Source organism: Pseudorasbora parva, chromosome 1 (genome assembly GCF_024679245.1).
Source record: "Pseudorasbora parva isolate DD20220531a chromosome 1, ASM2467924v1, whole genome shotgun sequence".
Taxonomy (NCBI): domain Eukaryota; kingdom Metazoa; phylum Chordata; class Actinopteri; order Cypriniformes; family Gobionidae; genus Pseudorasbora; species Pseudorasbora parva.
Genome location: NC_090172.1, coordinates 15,527,835 through 15,544,680, shown reverse-complemented (window position 1 = coordinate 15,544,680; position 16,846 = coordinate 15,527,835). Strand labels below are relative to the sequence as shown.

At 37.9% G+C, this 16,846-nt stretch overlaps 2 protein-coding genes across 5 annotated transcripts in view; both read left to right on the top strand.

The window, feature by feature from the left end:
• The window catches only part of LOC137055543 (E3 ubiquitin-protein ligase TRIM39-like), a 440,141-nt gene that overhangs the window by 56,595 nt on the left and 366,700 nt on the right, over positions 1-16,846 (top strand). The gene's annotated exons all lie outside the window — the stretch shown is intronic.
• Positions 3,693-15,440, top strand: LOC137083279 (uncharacterized). 4 transcript variants are annotated; one of them, XM_067449117.1, is made up of 6 exons: positions 3,693-3,977; positions 7,186-7,224; positions 10,928-11,951; positions 12,348-12,503; positions 12,595-12,687; positions 14,918-15,440. In XM_067449117.1, exons 3-6 carry the CDS (start codon positions 10,935-10,937, stop codon positions 15,242-15,244), a joined length of 1,593 nt encoding a protein of 530 aa, XP_067305218.1. In that variant the 5' UTR covers positions 3,693-3,977; positions 7,186-7,224; positions 10,928-10,934; the 3' UTR covers positions 15,245-15,440. The 4 variants fall into 4 exon arrangements, with proteins under 4 accessions (XP_067305218.1, XP_067305228.1, XP_067305210.1 ...); XM_067449127.1 differs by lacking the exon at positions 3,693-3,977 and adding an exon at positions 4,019-4,886; XM_067449109.1 differs by lacking the exon at positions 3,693-3,977 and having other exon boundaries at positions 6,877-7,224.

The following is a 16,846-nucleotide window of genomic DNA, read 5'->3' as shown; positions in this document are numbered from 1 at the left end:
CTGAGTCCCGTCTACGCAGAGGCAGCACTTGGAGGTTTGGACTGCTCTCACTTTGGAGATATGAGGCTCCATGTGGCCATCGTCCTCTTGCCCCCCATTGCAGGTTCCTTTCCAGTTTGCTTCATGTCCACAGATCTCTGCCCCTTCTCTAACACACAGGATATGGTATAAATAAAGTTGACTTGAAGATAAAAGAAGACATTTAATCTCTGAAGATCTCAGCAGAGGAGGATTAACTCCACAAACATTACCAGCTTCACGCATTACTAACCAGATTACTTTGTCTGTTATACATCTACAGAAGCTCTTTTTGAAAATTAACAGATCTTTAGGCATTGATGTTTAATTGAAAATATTTGGTCACCATTATAATAATTAGAGTTTGCTTCAGTTGCTCTTGACCCTTGACTTTGTAACGGTTTCCTTTGGCTGCTGTAACTAAAATTTGATGTAGTGAGAAAAAAATGCTGTGATCAATTAATGTTTTGCTTATGACAAATCATAATGGGATGCTTGGTTCGTTAATCTCACCCAGTGTCTATTCCTTAAAGGGATACTCCAGCGCGTTTTCATATTATACTGTGTTATTCCCTTAATTAAGACGAGTTGATATACACCTACCTTGTCTCAGTGCATGCACTTAATCTCTCTGACTCGCGGTGACGATCTGATAGCATTTAGCTTAGCCCACTAAGCCCAGTTCATTCACTATGGAACCAAACAGAGATCAAGTTAGAAGCGACCAAACACCTCCACATTTTCCCTATTTAAATACAGTTACACAAATAGATGAACGACCTAGTATGGAGACATAAAATAAAACGTGACGCTTTTCTTAGCGGGTTAAAATGGAACTATAAAATTGTATGGAGACTGCTTTCAATGTTGCTGCTATCTTCAAATAGAAAAAATGATTTGTGTGCAAATTATTTGTTGAAAAGCAGAGAACAGCAGCCATCCCTTTTAACAGAAACAACCAGAGAGGGAGAGAGAGCGCGCGTGTGTGTATCCGGTCTGTATGCAAGCTGTATGGTTGCATCTAGCCAATGTGACATGGTTGTGCATGATTTGGCAATAGGGGACAGCCATACACTGGTGAAAATCGGGCCTACTCCCAGATTTTTTTAAATTATGTTTATAAATTGTCTTGAGATCGGGAGGTGTTCTAACATGCTCAGCTCGTCTCGAATTTCTGCTCACATCCTGCGAGTCACAACCAAGTGAGCATCCACAATGTCCACGTGAGAGGAAAAAAATCATCTGCGAGCTCGGATGACAGCAAAAACCGCACCGTGTACGTCAGCGCTGGGAAGATGAATCTGTATTTAAACTGGGTCATTAATGTAGTAGAAATGTGAAATTATTTTTGAATTTGGTGCCTTCTAGACTGAGAAAAGACAGAAAATGTATTTTTGTCTCATGGGGATGAAAGACTACAATTCCCAGAATGCTTCGCTGCCCTGTGAGGCCACTCCCAAAGCCACCGCTACTGAATCACTTTTACTTTCCCAACACTGCGTTCATCTTCATGAAATCAGCTCAGTTAGAGAACAGACACTACAATTAAAAACTGAAAGTGTCTGTTCAATATATTGTGATTTAGCCGCTGAGAAAGTGTCAGCACCAAGCGGCAACCTCCCGCGATCTCTCTTGAAGCCAATATGGAAGTAATGTAAACTGCAATTCCTCAACTGGCCACTAGAGGCAGGCTCCAGAAGGGAGCAGAATCTCATTGAGCCCCATGTTAAAATTCTCAACTTTAAAGCAGAAAAAAACATGTTTACAGCCTGGTACAAATTGTGGTTTTGGCCTATAAGGCTAATTTAGATCTTCATGACAACTGTAAGGGGGGTGAATTTTTTTTATAACTCATCCGTTTCGGTTATATAAAGCCTTAAAGTTCTGCATAATTAAGGGCGTGGTTACAGGTGGATAGCCATTTATCCGCCGTCTATAGTCATTGCGTCACTTCAGCTCCGTGCACGTCCCGCCTTTTTGCCCATCTTCTGTTATCCGGGAGTGACACACGATGATTCGCTCGCAAGATGGCAACGCCCAGCTCGCCCCTACTTTAAGCTTCAGAACGGCTTATTGGAATCCTATGGGTGACGTCATGGACACTACGTCCATATTTTTTTACAGTCTATGTTCAGCACACACGCAGCAGGGGTCAGATTACACGTATCGTGATGAGCTGGATCAGCTCTCATGATGAGAGCTGAGGTAAACGCGTCCACACTTGCGACAGTAGTTCTCAGCGCATGTTCAGTCTGGCGCGTTTTCAGTTCATGCCTTTGGAAGATTTACTTTCATAGAAATTAACTTGAGAAGATAAAATACTCCCTTTTCTCCACCGGCTGTGCTGTTTCCATGAATTCCTGAGCCGAGCTGAGCTGTGAGTGTGACCCCATCCCCCATGCGCGAGTTGAAAACATGTGGAAATTCGCCTTATTCACCTGGCGGCCATTTTGAAAACTCGAACGCCATTGAGGGGTACACAAACCCGGAAGTTGGATTCCAATGGTAACACTTTACTTGAAGGGGTGTGCATAAGACTGACATGACACCTTCATAATCATGACATGACACGTGTCATGAATATGAAGGAGTTTTTATGCATGTTTATGACAACTGGCATTAAGTGTCATTTGCTTAATTATGTCATTTTTAATGCAATGATGACATTTCGGAGTTGTCTTTGTTATGACAACTTGACATAAACCAATACATCATAACCTGTCAGTGTCTTTGTCATGACAACTTGACATTACCAAGACAACATAACCTGTCATAAACAGACATGAAATGACATAGCAGATTAATTATCAAATTTAAGAAACTACTTAACTTTTTGGGTTTACATTACATTAGTTGCTAGGCAACGTGGGGGAGAGGACGCTGGCGTTGTCTGTTCGCCGCTTCTCCACCCACAAATCATGTTAACTTTACTATTAAATTTAGATTTTATTTTATTTTCTTATGTTTGTGACTAGTCTAACAGTCAGCTACAATTGGGACTGTTGCTGATTGCTGGCAGCCACTGAGAGGACGTTGTTTGCCGTTTTTTCACCGCTTCTCTTCTGTTTTTGTTTGAATTTGCGGTTGGTTTTGGTTTGAAGGACATTTGATGTTGCTCCCTGCGGCTGCTCTCTCTTCTGGGTGTCGGCTGCTCACTGGTGGTCTCCCTCGGGCTTGAGCTGCATGGTGGCTGAAGTTTGCACCAGGCTAGCGTCATCAGCGTCCGGCATGATGTTGAGATGTAATTTTTACTTGTTATTCATGTATTGTTATTTTTTCCCTTTGTTGCACTTTGAGATTCTTCGGAATGAAAAGTGCGTTATAAATAAAATCTATTATTATTATTATTATTATTATTATTATTATTATTATTAAACTGTCATGTGGTTGGTTTTGACATTGGCTGTCATTAGGCTATTATAATGTCACGATTTTTTTATCAATTTAATTTGTCATTTACATGTCATTAAGTGTCAATACTCTGTCAAAATATTTTACAACATTGTCATGAATATATTTCTTGACCTAAACTACAGTGGTACAAGTTGAATTTGTCATTAACATGTCATTAAGTGTCAATACTGTGTCAAATTATTTCATAACATTGTCATGAATATATTTCTTGACCTAAACTACACTGAAAAAAATTATTCTGAGTTGATGTAAATGTTACGTAATTACATCTGTGAAATTAACAATAAAATGTTAAGTTTGTATCTTTACATGTATATATCTAGTTTTGAATTATTCTGCATTTGTTAAAAACACAAGACAATGAGCATTTTTTCTTTTACACAATTTATCTTAGTAATCCCAACAAATATTTTTATGTACACACACACAACAAGCAATAACCTTGTTTTATTTACTCGGTACAAAACAATCACTTCCCCCCTGTTTTGTTGCTCTGGAAACCCCTTGCATTTTAAACGAAGACGAACACGACGACTGAATTTAAGGTAAAGTATTTGCATTACCTTTGTTATTTTTAGTACTTTTTATAATTGTTGTACAAAAAAGAATAGCCTATTTACATGTAGCCAATTTGAAAATAATGTTGCTGCATAACATTACATGAATTGTACTAGTTGCCACGGAACTTTGCGAGATATAATAGTTTTGCCACTGACATGCTCAGACTAGCCTATTATTCTGTGTGTAATAACAAGTGTCTGACAAGTGACAGCATTATGGAATCCCGAGGGCGAACTTTTTGTTAAAGAGTAGATCATTTTTGTTTAAACCCTATAACGTTACGTTCAAAGATTGCTGACGGCCCCAGATTATTGTTCAGCATGTTCAACACGTTAAAACGTTACTCTCCTACCTGATCTGGACAAACTGAGTATCATATTAGAAAGATTTAGGACTCCAGCTTCGATATCTGACGCTATGATAACGGTTGCAGTGACGTTCATTTCTTAACTTATGTCAAGGGTGCAAAATAATCAATCTTATTATTATTTTTGTATTTTGAATCGAATAAAACACGTGTGTATATATATAATCAATCATGTCGGCCAGTTTATTTGTGTTCACATAGACATATGCACGTAGACGTAGTAGGTTTCTGAGGCTTCAAAAACTCTTCAAAGTCGGCGATTGCAGTCTTGGCAGCGCGTGAGCGCGGCGTCACTGCAAAAAGGCGGGACGTGGCTGGAGCTGAGGTGACGTGATGGCTATAACAGACAAATGGCAATCCAGGTTTGCCTCAGTTATAACGGTTAAAACTCATTCGATCTCTACAGCTGTCAATCATTTTACACACTTCAACCAACGTGACCATAATCCCGCTCTTCGGCACGACGTTGTCCTGTTCACTTTCTCATTCTGAGCTCCGTGAGAAACATTTCTACTCGTGAAACAAGGTAATAAAACACGATTACAACAGTAAGTTATATGGTCTGTGTGTGATTTTAATGCAATTGGTGCGATTTTTCTATTAATATTGGATGTTTCCATAAATGCTAAACAGCGTACTATACAATGAAGCCGTTTAGGTGGATAGCCGGGTATGTTTCAGTTATTTTTGCGCCAACTGAAGCTGTCTGTGCCCGGGAATGTCCCCGTTTTACAGCTCGTTCAAAATAATCCGCAGATATTGCTAAAAAAGCGTCAACCAACATGCAGCAAGCTGCTAGTTATAGAGCAATCGTGTAACGTTAGTGCAGAGCTCTCAAGTACACGCATTTCACCCATTCACACGCTCACACGCCACACCATGTATTTCTCACACAGAGAAATCGCCACGGTAACACACATGGTAACCATAGACTGTAAAAAGTTGCGAGCGAGTTCCCCATAGAGTCCTGACGGCCCGGCCACGCACCACCAGTTAATCTAATAAAAAAAATATAGATACCGAACAGCCAATCATAAAATAGATTTTTTGCTGTATCTGGGTAAGATATTCCCTCCACCCAAGAACGTTTACGTTCTGATTCCAACGTCATATTCTGTGATTCACGCCACAGCGCTCATTGAATCAAATGCTCGCTGAAGTAACTTACCGTTAGTTGGCAACTAGAAGCAACGATGACAGACGCAGAGACACAAAGATAGCGGTGTTAAGTTAAGTTTCTGACAGCACTTTGTGTTTTCTGTTCTTAATCCCTCAACATAACTTAAAGGAAGCTCAATCATGATTTGCATGAAATGCATTTTGCAATCGTACGTTATTGTGCTCTCACTCAGTGAACAACTGCGAGATTTAGAGGGATTTATAATGGATTCACTGCATTTACGGCCAGCGAAGCAATATAGTAAAATTTCAATATTATTTTTATTTGTCAAATATTAATTACAGATCGAATATATTCGTGCTCACCCCTATTTATGGAAGCTGAAGTGTAGCGATATAAAATTTGCAATGCAATATGTAAAATGGCAAAGCATTTCAGTATTTAAATGTACATTTTCCATACCATGTGTGCAACATTTGGAACAAAATGATAATTCAAATGGAATAATATAATTTACATTTGCTATTTCCTACACTAGTTTTAACATATAATTTAAACATAAATTGTATATTGTAATACTTTATATAGGCTAAGTATCAAAATTAAAATGTATTACAGAAATAATTAGATGTGTTTAGCATGTTCAAGCAAAAATTGTAGCAAAATTATCATTTAAATGTTATTTTTCTAAATTGCATTTAAACTCCCATTTAAGATACTTGCGATTGCATTTTGATTATATATCCCGCAATGACTGTAGCAAAATTCAATGTGGAATTGAAAATGCAAAACTCCATCTCGCCTAGAGCTAGAGCCGGCCCTGCCGCTGTCATAAAAAGAGGAAAAAATACAACCATACTGAAATAGCAAACAATAATCATAGGCAGCTTGTCTAAGATTATTTGAGAGTAAAATAATCTCTGTTGTAAAGCACAGCTCACTTCAGCGCGACCGTGCTCATGTTAAGGTGCCACCAACACCTGGGCTGAAGGCCTCAAAAACCTGCTACCAACACCAATAAACAACACTAACCATTCTCTCTCTCTCTCTCTCTCTCTCTCTCTCTCTCTCTCTCTCTCTCTCTCTCTCTCTCTCTCTCTCTCTCTCTCTCTCTCTCTCTCTCTCTCTCTCTCTCTCTCTCTCTCTCACACACACACACACACACACACTCACACATAATTAAACACATATTTTTTTTATTTGTACGAATTTGTGTAATTTTTCATATCAGACCCCCGTACCCAGCCAACCCCCCGTTGCTGCCGCCACGGCCGAAATCTCACTCTGAACTCATTTCAAAACTTGAGAGCCCTGTTAGTGATTATTTTCACCAGCAGATGGTTAAGAACGGTTATGTTCTGGGTTAGAAACCAAAATTGAACCAATTAGCTGTAAGCAAAGTGACATAGCATAATATTAATCTTTTAAATTGTGTTATGCAAGTTAGCTAGATGTTAATTATAGCTCTAATGCAGCTGTTTCTGGTTAAGCAAAAATTATTTTACTCCTCATCAAAAAGGTCTATCTCTGGAGGGAATTTTGTCAGACACTTATCGTCAGTGGTGAAAACAGCACTTAGTGGACGATAATAGACGATGCACATTTGCCCTAGGATTAATTCATGTAATTCATTTTTTTTAATTATTTGCAATGGTTTGAGTTTGACATTGGTCTGTTACTAATTATAGCACTGTGTCCTTACCAGGTGATTCTCTTGACATTGGATAAAGTACACTGGATAAAGGTATGTAAGTTTCAATATCTTTCAATTATTGTAGTAAGGAAAGTGGGGGTAAATTTTTATAATTTCAGTTAGCTGTGAGAATAAAAGCTGTCTGACTACCTGTGGAAACAAATATACCCGTACCATGTTCACCTGATGATAGTGTCAGAATAAAACAAACTTACCTGATTATCCTTGGAGAAAATGCTTGATGAAGCTGTGAGAATGAAAAGAGAATGCAAGCTAAACCTCAAATATGTTTGTTTACGGAAAAAATAAAACTACGTTCACCTGATGAAGCTGTCAGAAAAAAATATGCTCATTTAATCACTGTATCAATGGTGGCCTAATTTTTATTGTCTAGGTGTTGAAATGAATCCTTCTCTGTAAAGTTCACATTCGAAACAAATGACTTGTGTGGACATAGTTGAATGTTTCTTTGACAAATGTGATTTGAGGGAATTACAGGATGGACAGATGCAATCAGTATGTAAACAGGCAAAAAATAGCTGCTGTCTTACTTTAATTTGTAGTGTTGTTTGGTTAAGATCACAAATGATAGACCACACATGATTAATGATGATTAAATAAATATATATTTTGCATTGTCTCTTTACATTTTTGAGGACAGACAAACAGACAGAGAGGCAAATGCAACTAAATGGAAGCTGAGCTCCTGACTACTACCAGTATTTGACAAATCTCAACTGAGTTCCAACACCCTCAGGGACACCACCCAATTTGCTCCTCATTCAGGGTCTGGACGTACTCAGATATAGCATCTGGATTATATGGGATGGATTTGCAAGATTTGTACCTTTGTTGCCCCTGAATCAAATCAACTTTTGAGGCACTACAGATTAAGGCATAACCACAGTGAATTTCTTCCCTGTTTACATGCCGATTGCCCTTGCTCCTTCAAAACCTATAGTGCTCTAAAATCACATTTGAGAAGGACACATTTAATTGACAAATCAACACCAGAAGTACTTTTTTTTAACTGTGAACTATGCTCTTCTTGTTTCTCCACTGAGAAGGATTACTTCCAACATCTTGGAGTTCATCTTAGGAAAAATGAAACCGTGCACTGTGTCTTTAAAGACTGTGAGTTTTACACAAATGTGTATGGAACCTTTGCATCACACAGATCCCGACAGCACGCAGCACATTCTTCGAGTGACTTTCGGGCACAAATTGTACATAAGTATATAGATCAGTCAAATATTACAGATGAGATTGTTGAAGCACATTGTTCTAATGCAAGTGTTCGGGAGGAGAGTTCAGGAGCAAATGATTGTTCAGGAGCAGATGACTGTTCAGGAGAGTATGAAACGGAAGAACTGAAAGAGGATGAATTTGAACTGAAATTGGGCCACCTTCTGTTAAAATTAGAGAGTATTTACAATGTGCCAAGCAAGTGCATTAATGAAGTTGTAGCAGAGCTCCAGTTTATTTCATCTTCATTGTCATGTCCTGGCATAAAAAAGACAGTAAACGCATGTTTAAGGAAACATGACTGTGTGCTTGATGAGCCTGTCATCTCAGATTTAGTCAAAGAGTTAAGTGAGTCCAACCCTGTTAGTACCGCTTTAAGAGCTGATGGTCCTCTTGCCACATCTTACAAAAGACAGAAGTTTTTTAAGAAGAAATTTCATGTGGTTGAGCCAATTGAATTCATTTTGGACAAGAAGGAAGGTCGAACCTTACAATATGTTCCCATTCTTCAATTATTGTCACAAATATTAAGTGTTAAAGACATACAGGAGAAAGCTTTCAACTCTTCATACCCTACTCATGAGAGTCGGTACGAGTCATTTACTGATGGAACGCATTATAAAGAAAATGCACTTCTATCTACTGAAGATGTAACCCTTTCTCTCCTTCTCTACATTGATGATTTTGAAGTGTGCAATCCTCTGGGAACATCCCGAAAAAAGCACAAGATTACTGCAGTGTATTGGGTATTGGCAAATGTTCCACTACAGTTTCGTGCAACACTTAAGTCAATTTATTTAGCTGTGCTTTGTAAGGCTGTAGATGTAAAGAAGTATGGCTATGAGAGAGTGCTTGAGCCACTGTTAAAAGACATTGTCTATTTGGAAGAAGAAGGACTCTTTATTCCTTTGTTTGGAAAGAAAATCAAAGGCACAATAGTTAGTGTAGTAGCTGACAATTTAGGTGCTCATTCACTCGGTGGGTTTTTAGAAAGCTTTTCAGGATCTCATGTCTGCAGGTTTTGTTTGGGAAAGCTGTCTGAGTTTCAGGTAAAAGAAGTAAGGACTGGAACCTTCCAAGCAAGAACGAAGCAGGAACATTCTTTTCATGTAAAAACAGCTTTAGAAAGCCCCACTCTCACTCACTGCTTTGGTGTGAAAAGACAATGTGCCTTAACTAAGAAATTAGAGTTCTTTCATGTTTTGTCAGGGTATCCACCAGACTTGCTCCACGACCTATTTGAGGGGATAGTACCTTTGGAGTTGGCTTTGTGCCTTGACCTTCTGATAAAGAAAAAATACTTTTCTTTAGTTCAACTGAATGACCTAATCAGACAGTTCCCCTACAAGTGGACTGACAAAGCTGACAGCCCGCAGCCTATTCCACTGACATTTGCCACTCGGAAAAGCATAGGTGGAAACGCTCATGAAAATTGGAGTTTATTGCGACTGCTCCCCCTTATGATTGGTTTCAAAGTGCCAGAGAGTGAACCTGCATGGCATCTTTTAATGGATCTTAAAGACGTTGTTGAGCTTGTGGTTTCTCCATTTCACACAGATGACACAATACGATTCCTGGACACCAAGATATCTGAACACAGGCATAGATACTTTCAGGTTTTTCCAGAAGCTAAAGTTCTGCCAAAGCATCATTTTCTTGAACATTATCCACAACTGATCAAGGCTTTTGGACCGCTTGTAGCTCTGTGGACCATGCGCTTTGAAGCAAAGCATAGCTTTTTCAAGAGAGCCGTTCGACATACCAATTGTTTCCGCAACATTTTATTGTCTCTTGCTGTTAAGCATCAATATATGCTGGCTTACCATCTGCACAGCACAGATGTACTCAAACCTGCCCTCAGTGTCTCAAATATATCCACAGTGCCTGTGGATGTCCTCAAGGAAAACATACAGGAAGCAGTGCAAAAAAAGTTTCCTGGAGAAACATGCATTCAGGTTGCCAATACAGTGACCTGCCATGGCACCACTTACTCAGTGGGAATGATTTTGCCATATGGATCCACTGGAGGGCTTCCAGATTTTGTTGAACTAAATCTAATCCTTATTGTGCATGGCCAGCCTTTATTTGCTGTCAAGTGTCTACATTCATGGTACAGTGAGCACCTTAGAGCTTTTGAATTGGAATCCACAAGACAAGTGACAGTCCTGGAGCAACTGGAATTGACAGACTCCTATCCTCTTGCAGCATACACCATTGAGCGAAAGCGATTTGTCACCCTGAAGCGTCACATACCCATACAAGATTAGGTATTTATATTTAGTATATGTTCATTTCATTAGTAATTCACTGTCATTAGTTAAATGTTCCACATGACTTTCAGTCTTCACGGGATTTGGAAAAAAATGCAAAACAGTACCTGAAAATGTCACCCAGAGGTTTCCTTTACAAGTGATCCATATCTAAATTTTAATTTTAAACTTAACCAATGTCTTTTACCTAGAATTCAAGACATTAACCAATGTCTTTTTTTTCTTTCTCCATACCACAGAATCAGCATGTCTGCCAGACTCCGAGTCATACTGCAAGAAGAAATACGCAAGCTTTCCTTGCCCTCAGGAATACCTCAGACTGTAGAGGAATTGAAGCATATTGTACAAGAGACGTTTGCAATTGAACAAGATTTTAATCTGCAGTTCCAGGACCAAGATTTTGATGGTCAATTCTTTACTTTACTTGGAACTGACGAAATAAAGGACAAACACACCATCAAGGTGGTTCTTGCTGAACCAGTGATCACATTAACATTTCAGGATTCTTCAAATGTCCAGGAGAACATTGATAGCATTTGCACTGAGTTTTTGGAAGATGTTGTTTCCTGCTCCACTGCATCCAGCAATGCCACAATTCTGTCTTTTCCAGGAAGCACCTCCTCCCTTCGTTCGGTGCCTTGGCCAGCTCAGTTTGAGATACCTACCTTCTCCCTGGACACTGAGCTCTTTCTACAAGCAGCAAATGAAGCTTACAGAAAGGATGGAACCTTACTTTGCAATCCTGCAGTAAAATCCAACATTCTGGACAAACTAGCAGAGAGTATTTTTGTCCACACCGCCTATCCTTCAATGGCACAAAGGGAGCAGGTTGCTGAGGCCCTGGTTACGAAACACCCATGTTTGAGGGACCCAGTATCCTCCAATGGTTTATATAGTTGGCACAACAGTCTGAAGTACAAACTTGGAAATTACAGAGCAAAGGTGAAACACCTTGGATTACCAGAGCTAAATGTAAACTGTCTCAAGAGAAATTCTGCTGCAGATAAAACTGAATCAAAAAACTTGAAAAAAGCGAAGAAATCTGAGGTAAACTACCTACCGCCTCATCCTCAAGGTGAAACTGATGCATCCCTTGAAAAGGAGAGAGTGGAGCTTCTCTATGAGTACAAGAAGAGAGACAACAACAGAGTCATTAATGAGAAGATGGCAAAAACCTTCTCACTGCGTCGTAAGGATGTGATCCAGAAACCTCCTGTGATTGACTTAAATGCTCGATGGCCTGCCCTGTTTGAGTTTTCCCAGGTATGTAGATCATTTTTATACTTACCTGATTACCTTTGGAATAACCAAGTGCTTCATCTGGACAAAAATGTAAAATGTGTACCTTGAATGCAATGTAAGTGGCTTTGGATAAAAGCGTCTGCCAAATGCATAAATGTAAATGTAAATGTAATCATCTGACACCTTAGTTTCTGCAAATGCCACACTACTGCCACCTTAGTAGTGTGGCATTTGCTCAAACTAACTTGCTAACTTAACTAAACTCAAACCATGCATTGGACCAGCTAAATACTGTTCTTAGTGTATTTCTAGGGTTACTTTTTCTACTTGGTATTCTGTTTCTCTTTGCCTGTGTCTATAATTCTTTTTTTATCTCAGTATCTCATGTTTCTCCATCTCTTTCTGTCTCTTTCTCAGATCGAGGAGGAATTCCGGAGGATCACACTGAAGCCACTACAGTCCACATTCCTAGGGAAGTTGGACCAATACACACCTAAATTGTTGAGCCTGTACAGGAGGAAGGGGGGAGCTGTTGGGAAGAAACTCGATGAGACCCTTGACATCCTAAATGAGGCATGCATGTTTAATATTGTAGCAGTTAGTTTAATGTTCTAGCATTCTTATATCTCAACTTAAGAAAATCTCATGTTTCATATATTTGTAGGACAACAGCATTGAATCCCGTAGAGAAACTGTGATCAGAGGCCTCATTCTCTACCTTAGTGAAAAGACCGAGGAGTTAATCAAGGACTACCCGGTAAAGAAAATATATTTCTGCCCTCTCACTTTTAATGAATTCATACTGTTGGATTCTCAAATGCATTTCTTGATTTACTGTTAGTATTTTCCCCCTTAAACAAAATGTTTTTAAGCCCATTATTAATATCTTTTACTGTAGTGTGTCAGTAGGAAATATCAGTTTACAAACATTCCTTTTGCCATTAATTGTAATAATCAAGTGACATTTTTGTATGCTGAAGGAGTCTGACAAAAGCCGGGGCTCCACACAGAGATCTGATCTTACTAGGGTTGTGCCAATGGACGATATCATGGCTTTCCGCAACCTCATAGTCTACTCTAGGCTATTTGCTTCTTATTAATTAAATACATGCATTTGGCCGAAAAAACCTTTATTAAAATTAAGAGACAATTTGTACAAAACGAAAGAAAGGCTTTTTACAAAACAAAACTTAATATTAAACTAAATATAACCACCAAAATCATTTCTGACCCACTCGCATTTTTGCACTTATAGCCTATCATAATCAGATGAAATTAAAAAATAATATTAGGCTATAATATTTAAGCATAAATTAAAAACATTGTTTAATGGCTACAACAAGTACAGTAGGGCTAAGCTACAGATTTATGTCATGTCTGAGCTGGATTTGAACGAACATCATTTTACCGGCGGGTTCATGAGCGCGCGCCTGCGGATTATTGAGCTGAGTCACACTGCTCCGCTCCGCTCATTATTTATTACAGGCTCGTTCTCAACAGAACGGCCACGTATTCAAAAATGGTCAGGTTTAAATGGGGCTTGGGCTCATAATTACAGTTAATGTGTCGGGCAGGGCCGGTCTCGGGTGCATTGGCTTGGGTAGGGTTGGTCTTGATTTTTTTTTAACTGATCTAAGCTCTAGTTCGAAAAAACGAAAACAAAACGAAAATATTCGTTTTTCATCTCTCCCCCCCGGACGATATCATCATCCATCGCGATGTTTTACTGTACACATCGTCAGCTGCCGATTTAAGTGACATCGCCCAACCCTAGATCTTTCCATCATCGATATTATTTCATATTCATATTTATTTCATATTCCAATATGAAACAGAAAAATTTGATAAAGACTTAATCCAGAATTGCATACAAAAGATGCATATTTCACAGACAAATTTGTGCATACGCATGCTTAGTGAATGAAACCCATTGACATAGACTACACTGAAAAAAAAAGTCCAGTCTTTCCAGTCTAATTTTTAAATCAAGAAGCATTTACTAGATAAGTAAAATGACAAGATATTTTTTCTTGTTTTCTGGAAAATAAAATCAAAATGAAGTGAGTTTTTGCTTAAAACAAGCAAAATGATCTGCCAATGGGGTAAGAAAAATCTTGTATCTTGTCCCAAACAGAAAAAGATTTCTTACCCCATTGGAAGATAATTTAGCTTGTTTTAAGCAAAACGTAACGTAACTTAACGTTTTTTTTTTCTTTTCTTTTTTTTCCAGAAAACAAGAAAATATATCATGTCATTTTACTTGACATGTGGTAAAAGCATCTTGATTTAAGAATTGTTTTGATATTTGGGCTGGAAACAAAACAGATATACTAATTAAGAAAAGCATTTTTGTTGCAGCATATTGCATTGCACTATGAGTAGAGCAAAGTTAAATCTCTGTTTAACTCTGTTAAACTGCCTCCTTGTCATTATTAGCTACCTGTAACATTACAGAATGAATAAACATATTTTTATGGTCAATATAGACTAAATATACATTTAAATACTGTTTACAATGGTTAACAGCTGCATTTCAGCTGTCAGAGAGTGTGAATCAATGTGCATTTTCATTCAGCGCGTCCGATACTGTTTGTAGATTTCCATAGCTTTTCCTCTGACGCAACAGATTCGCCACTCGGAACATCCCTCCTCTCCTCCAGTCACCTGCGATAAGTCTCTGACTTTACAGTATTAAATCTATCTTCATTGAGTCGAATCGAGAATTGAAATCCTTAATCGAATTGAAATGGAATAAAATCGAATTGAGAGCTTGTAAATTGAAATCGAATAGAATTGGAAGATCTGAATTGAAACCCAGCCCTAATGTGCACAATCACATCTTGGCTTTAATCACAACACCACTCAACTACCACAGCAACCATGTAATCCTACCCAGATTTCTGTTAAGAGGGAGCGCAAAGAGCTATATGCATTCTTCACATTAGCAAACAAAAAGTAGGTTTAATTCTCTCTGGTATATTTCACAGGTTTGTGCTGTCGACGGTGCTGCAACCATCGAAGAGGACCTCACTTCATTTGTTCTCAAAATATTTGTGGTCAGCAAAGACAAGGATGGAGGTCTCGAGAAGAAGGCTGGAATAGCTATTGAGGGAGCAGAAGTCCTTTTTGGTATTCCCAATGTAGCACATGCATGCATCTACCTAATGGGACTTATCTATGCCATTGAACTAAGCTATCCAAAGCAACTGAAATACACCTTCGAGGTCTTTCAGAAAATATTCCTGGAGCTAGAGGACGTTAACAAAAAAATGTCCTCCAAAGTTCATGATCTCATGGTCTGCTTACTGGCCTAAAAGTCATACAGACATTGTTGAAGTTTTAATCTTCAATTTTGCAGGTTCTTCTACTGCACGTTCTCAAGTTACACTATTACTATGTCTTATGGGGAACATGTTTGTGAGTCTGTTCTTGTTTAAGGTGCATTTGATAGAAAGTTGACTGTTAAAGGTATTGTTAATCCAAAAATGAAAATGTGATGTTTATCTGCTTACCCCCAAGGCATCCAAGGTGTAGGTGACTTTGTTTCTTCAGTCAAACACAAATGAAGATTTTTAACTCCAACCATTGTTGTGTCAGTCGTATAATGTATGTCAATGGTAACAAAATCTATGAGAAAAAAATCCATATTAAACACTTCGTGACGACACATCGATGTCTTAAGACACGAAACGATCGTTTTTTGCGAGAAACCCAACAGTATTTATGTGTTTTTTTTTACCTCAAATACGAAACTATGTCCAAGAGCCTTGAGCGCTCTATCACTTTTGGTGCTTGACTTCTGTACATTATGTTGGGTAAACTATGCCAGACCTCACTTACCGGAAGTGATCTCGTGCTGAAAGCTTTTGGACATTAGATGGTGTATTAGAGGTAAAAACTATATAAATACTGTTCGGTTTCTCGCACAAACTGATCGTTTCGTTCGTGTCTTAAGACATCAATGTGTCGTCACAAGCCGCAGGGTTTAATATGGATTCGTATGTTTTTTTTTTTACTCTCATAGATTTTGATACCATTGACATACATTATACGACTGACACAGCAACGGTTGGAGTTAAAAATCTTCATTTGTGTTCTATTGAAGAAACGAGGTCACCTACATCTTGGATGTCGTGGGGGTAAGAAGATAAACATCACATTTTCATTTTTGGGTGAACTAACCCATTCAAGAAGTGAGAAACACAATTGTAAAGAAAATATACTTTACAATGTCTTTTGTTTCTTATTGTTAAAGGTCCTTACTGAAAGTGTTCAGTCATTTTAAATGTTTTGAAATATGAGTTAAACATCCAATTGGAATGTTGAGACTAACGGATGTCAATTTAATATTATTGTTAACCCTTGGCTACAACATGTATATGTTGAAATGTATTGACTGGAATGGATTAAGGGTATTCCTGAAATGAGACAATAAAAACACATTTTTTTTACTGTACACAATGTCTTAATCTGTGAGGTATATATATATATATATATATATATATATATATATATATATATATATATATATATATATATATATATATATATATATATATATATATATTTATACAAAAATGTTTACTCTTTGCATTAGAAATAAGTTGCTAATTAGAAAATGTGAGTACAGTAACTTTAAAATACACAAACAAATTTGAAAAACTAAGTAGAGCCCACTTGAAATTTGTAATATGGAATTGAAAAAATTAAGTTGGATTCAATCAAAAATACACATTTAGAACTCGTAAAGTTATGTAGATCACACTCAAAAAACGGACTAGAGAAATGCTAAACTTAAGTTTACTTTATGTGCAAATTATGTTTAACAGATAGAAAAATTAAGTAGTTTGTACAAATTCTAGTCTTGTTTGATCTACATAATAAAATGATGCAAAAAAATTCATCATATTTTTTAA

Excerpts from the sequence above, each read along its gene's own strand:
- LOC137083279 (XM_067449117.1), top strand. The coding sequence starts at position 10,935 with ATGTCTGCCAGACTCCGAGTCATACTGCAAGAAGAAATACGCAAGCTT. Across the intron at positions 12,504-12,594 it reads CCCTTGACATCCTAAATGAG|GACAACAGCATTGAATCCCG; the intron begins GCATGCATGTTT and ends ATATATTTGTAG. Across the intron at positions 12,688-14,917 it reads AGTTAATCAAGGACTACCCG|GTTTGTGCTGTCGACGGTGC; the intron begins GTAAAGAAAATA and ends TATATTTCACAG.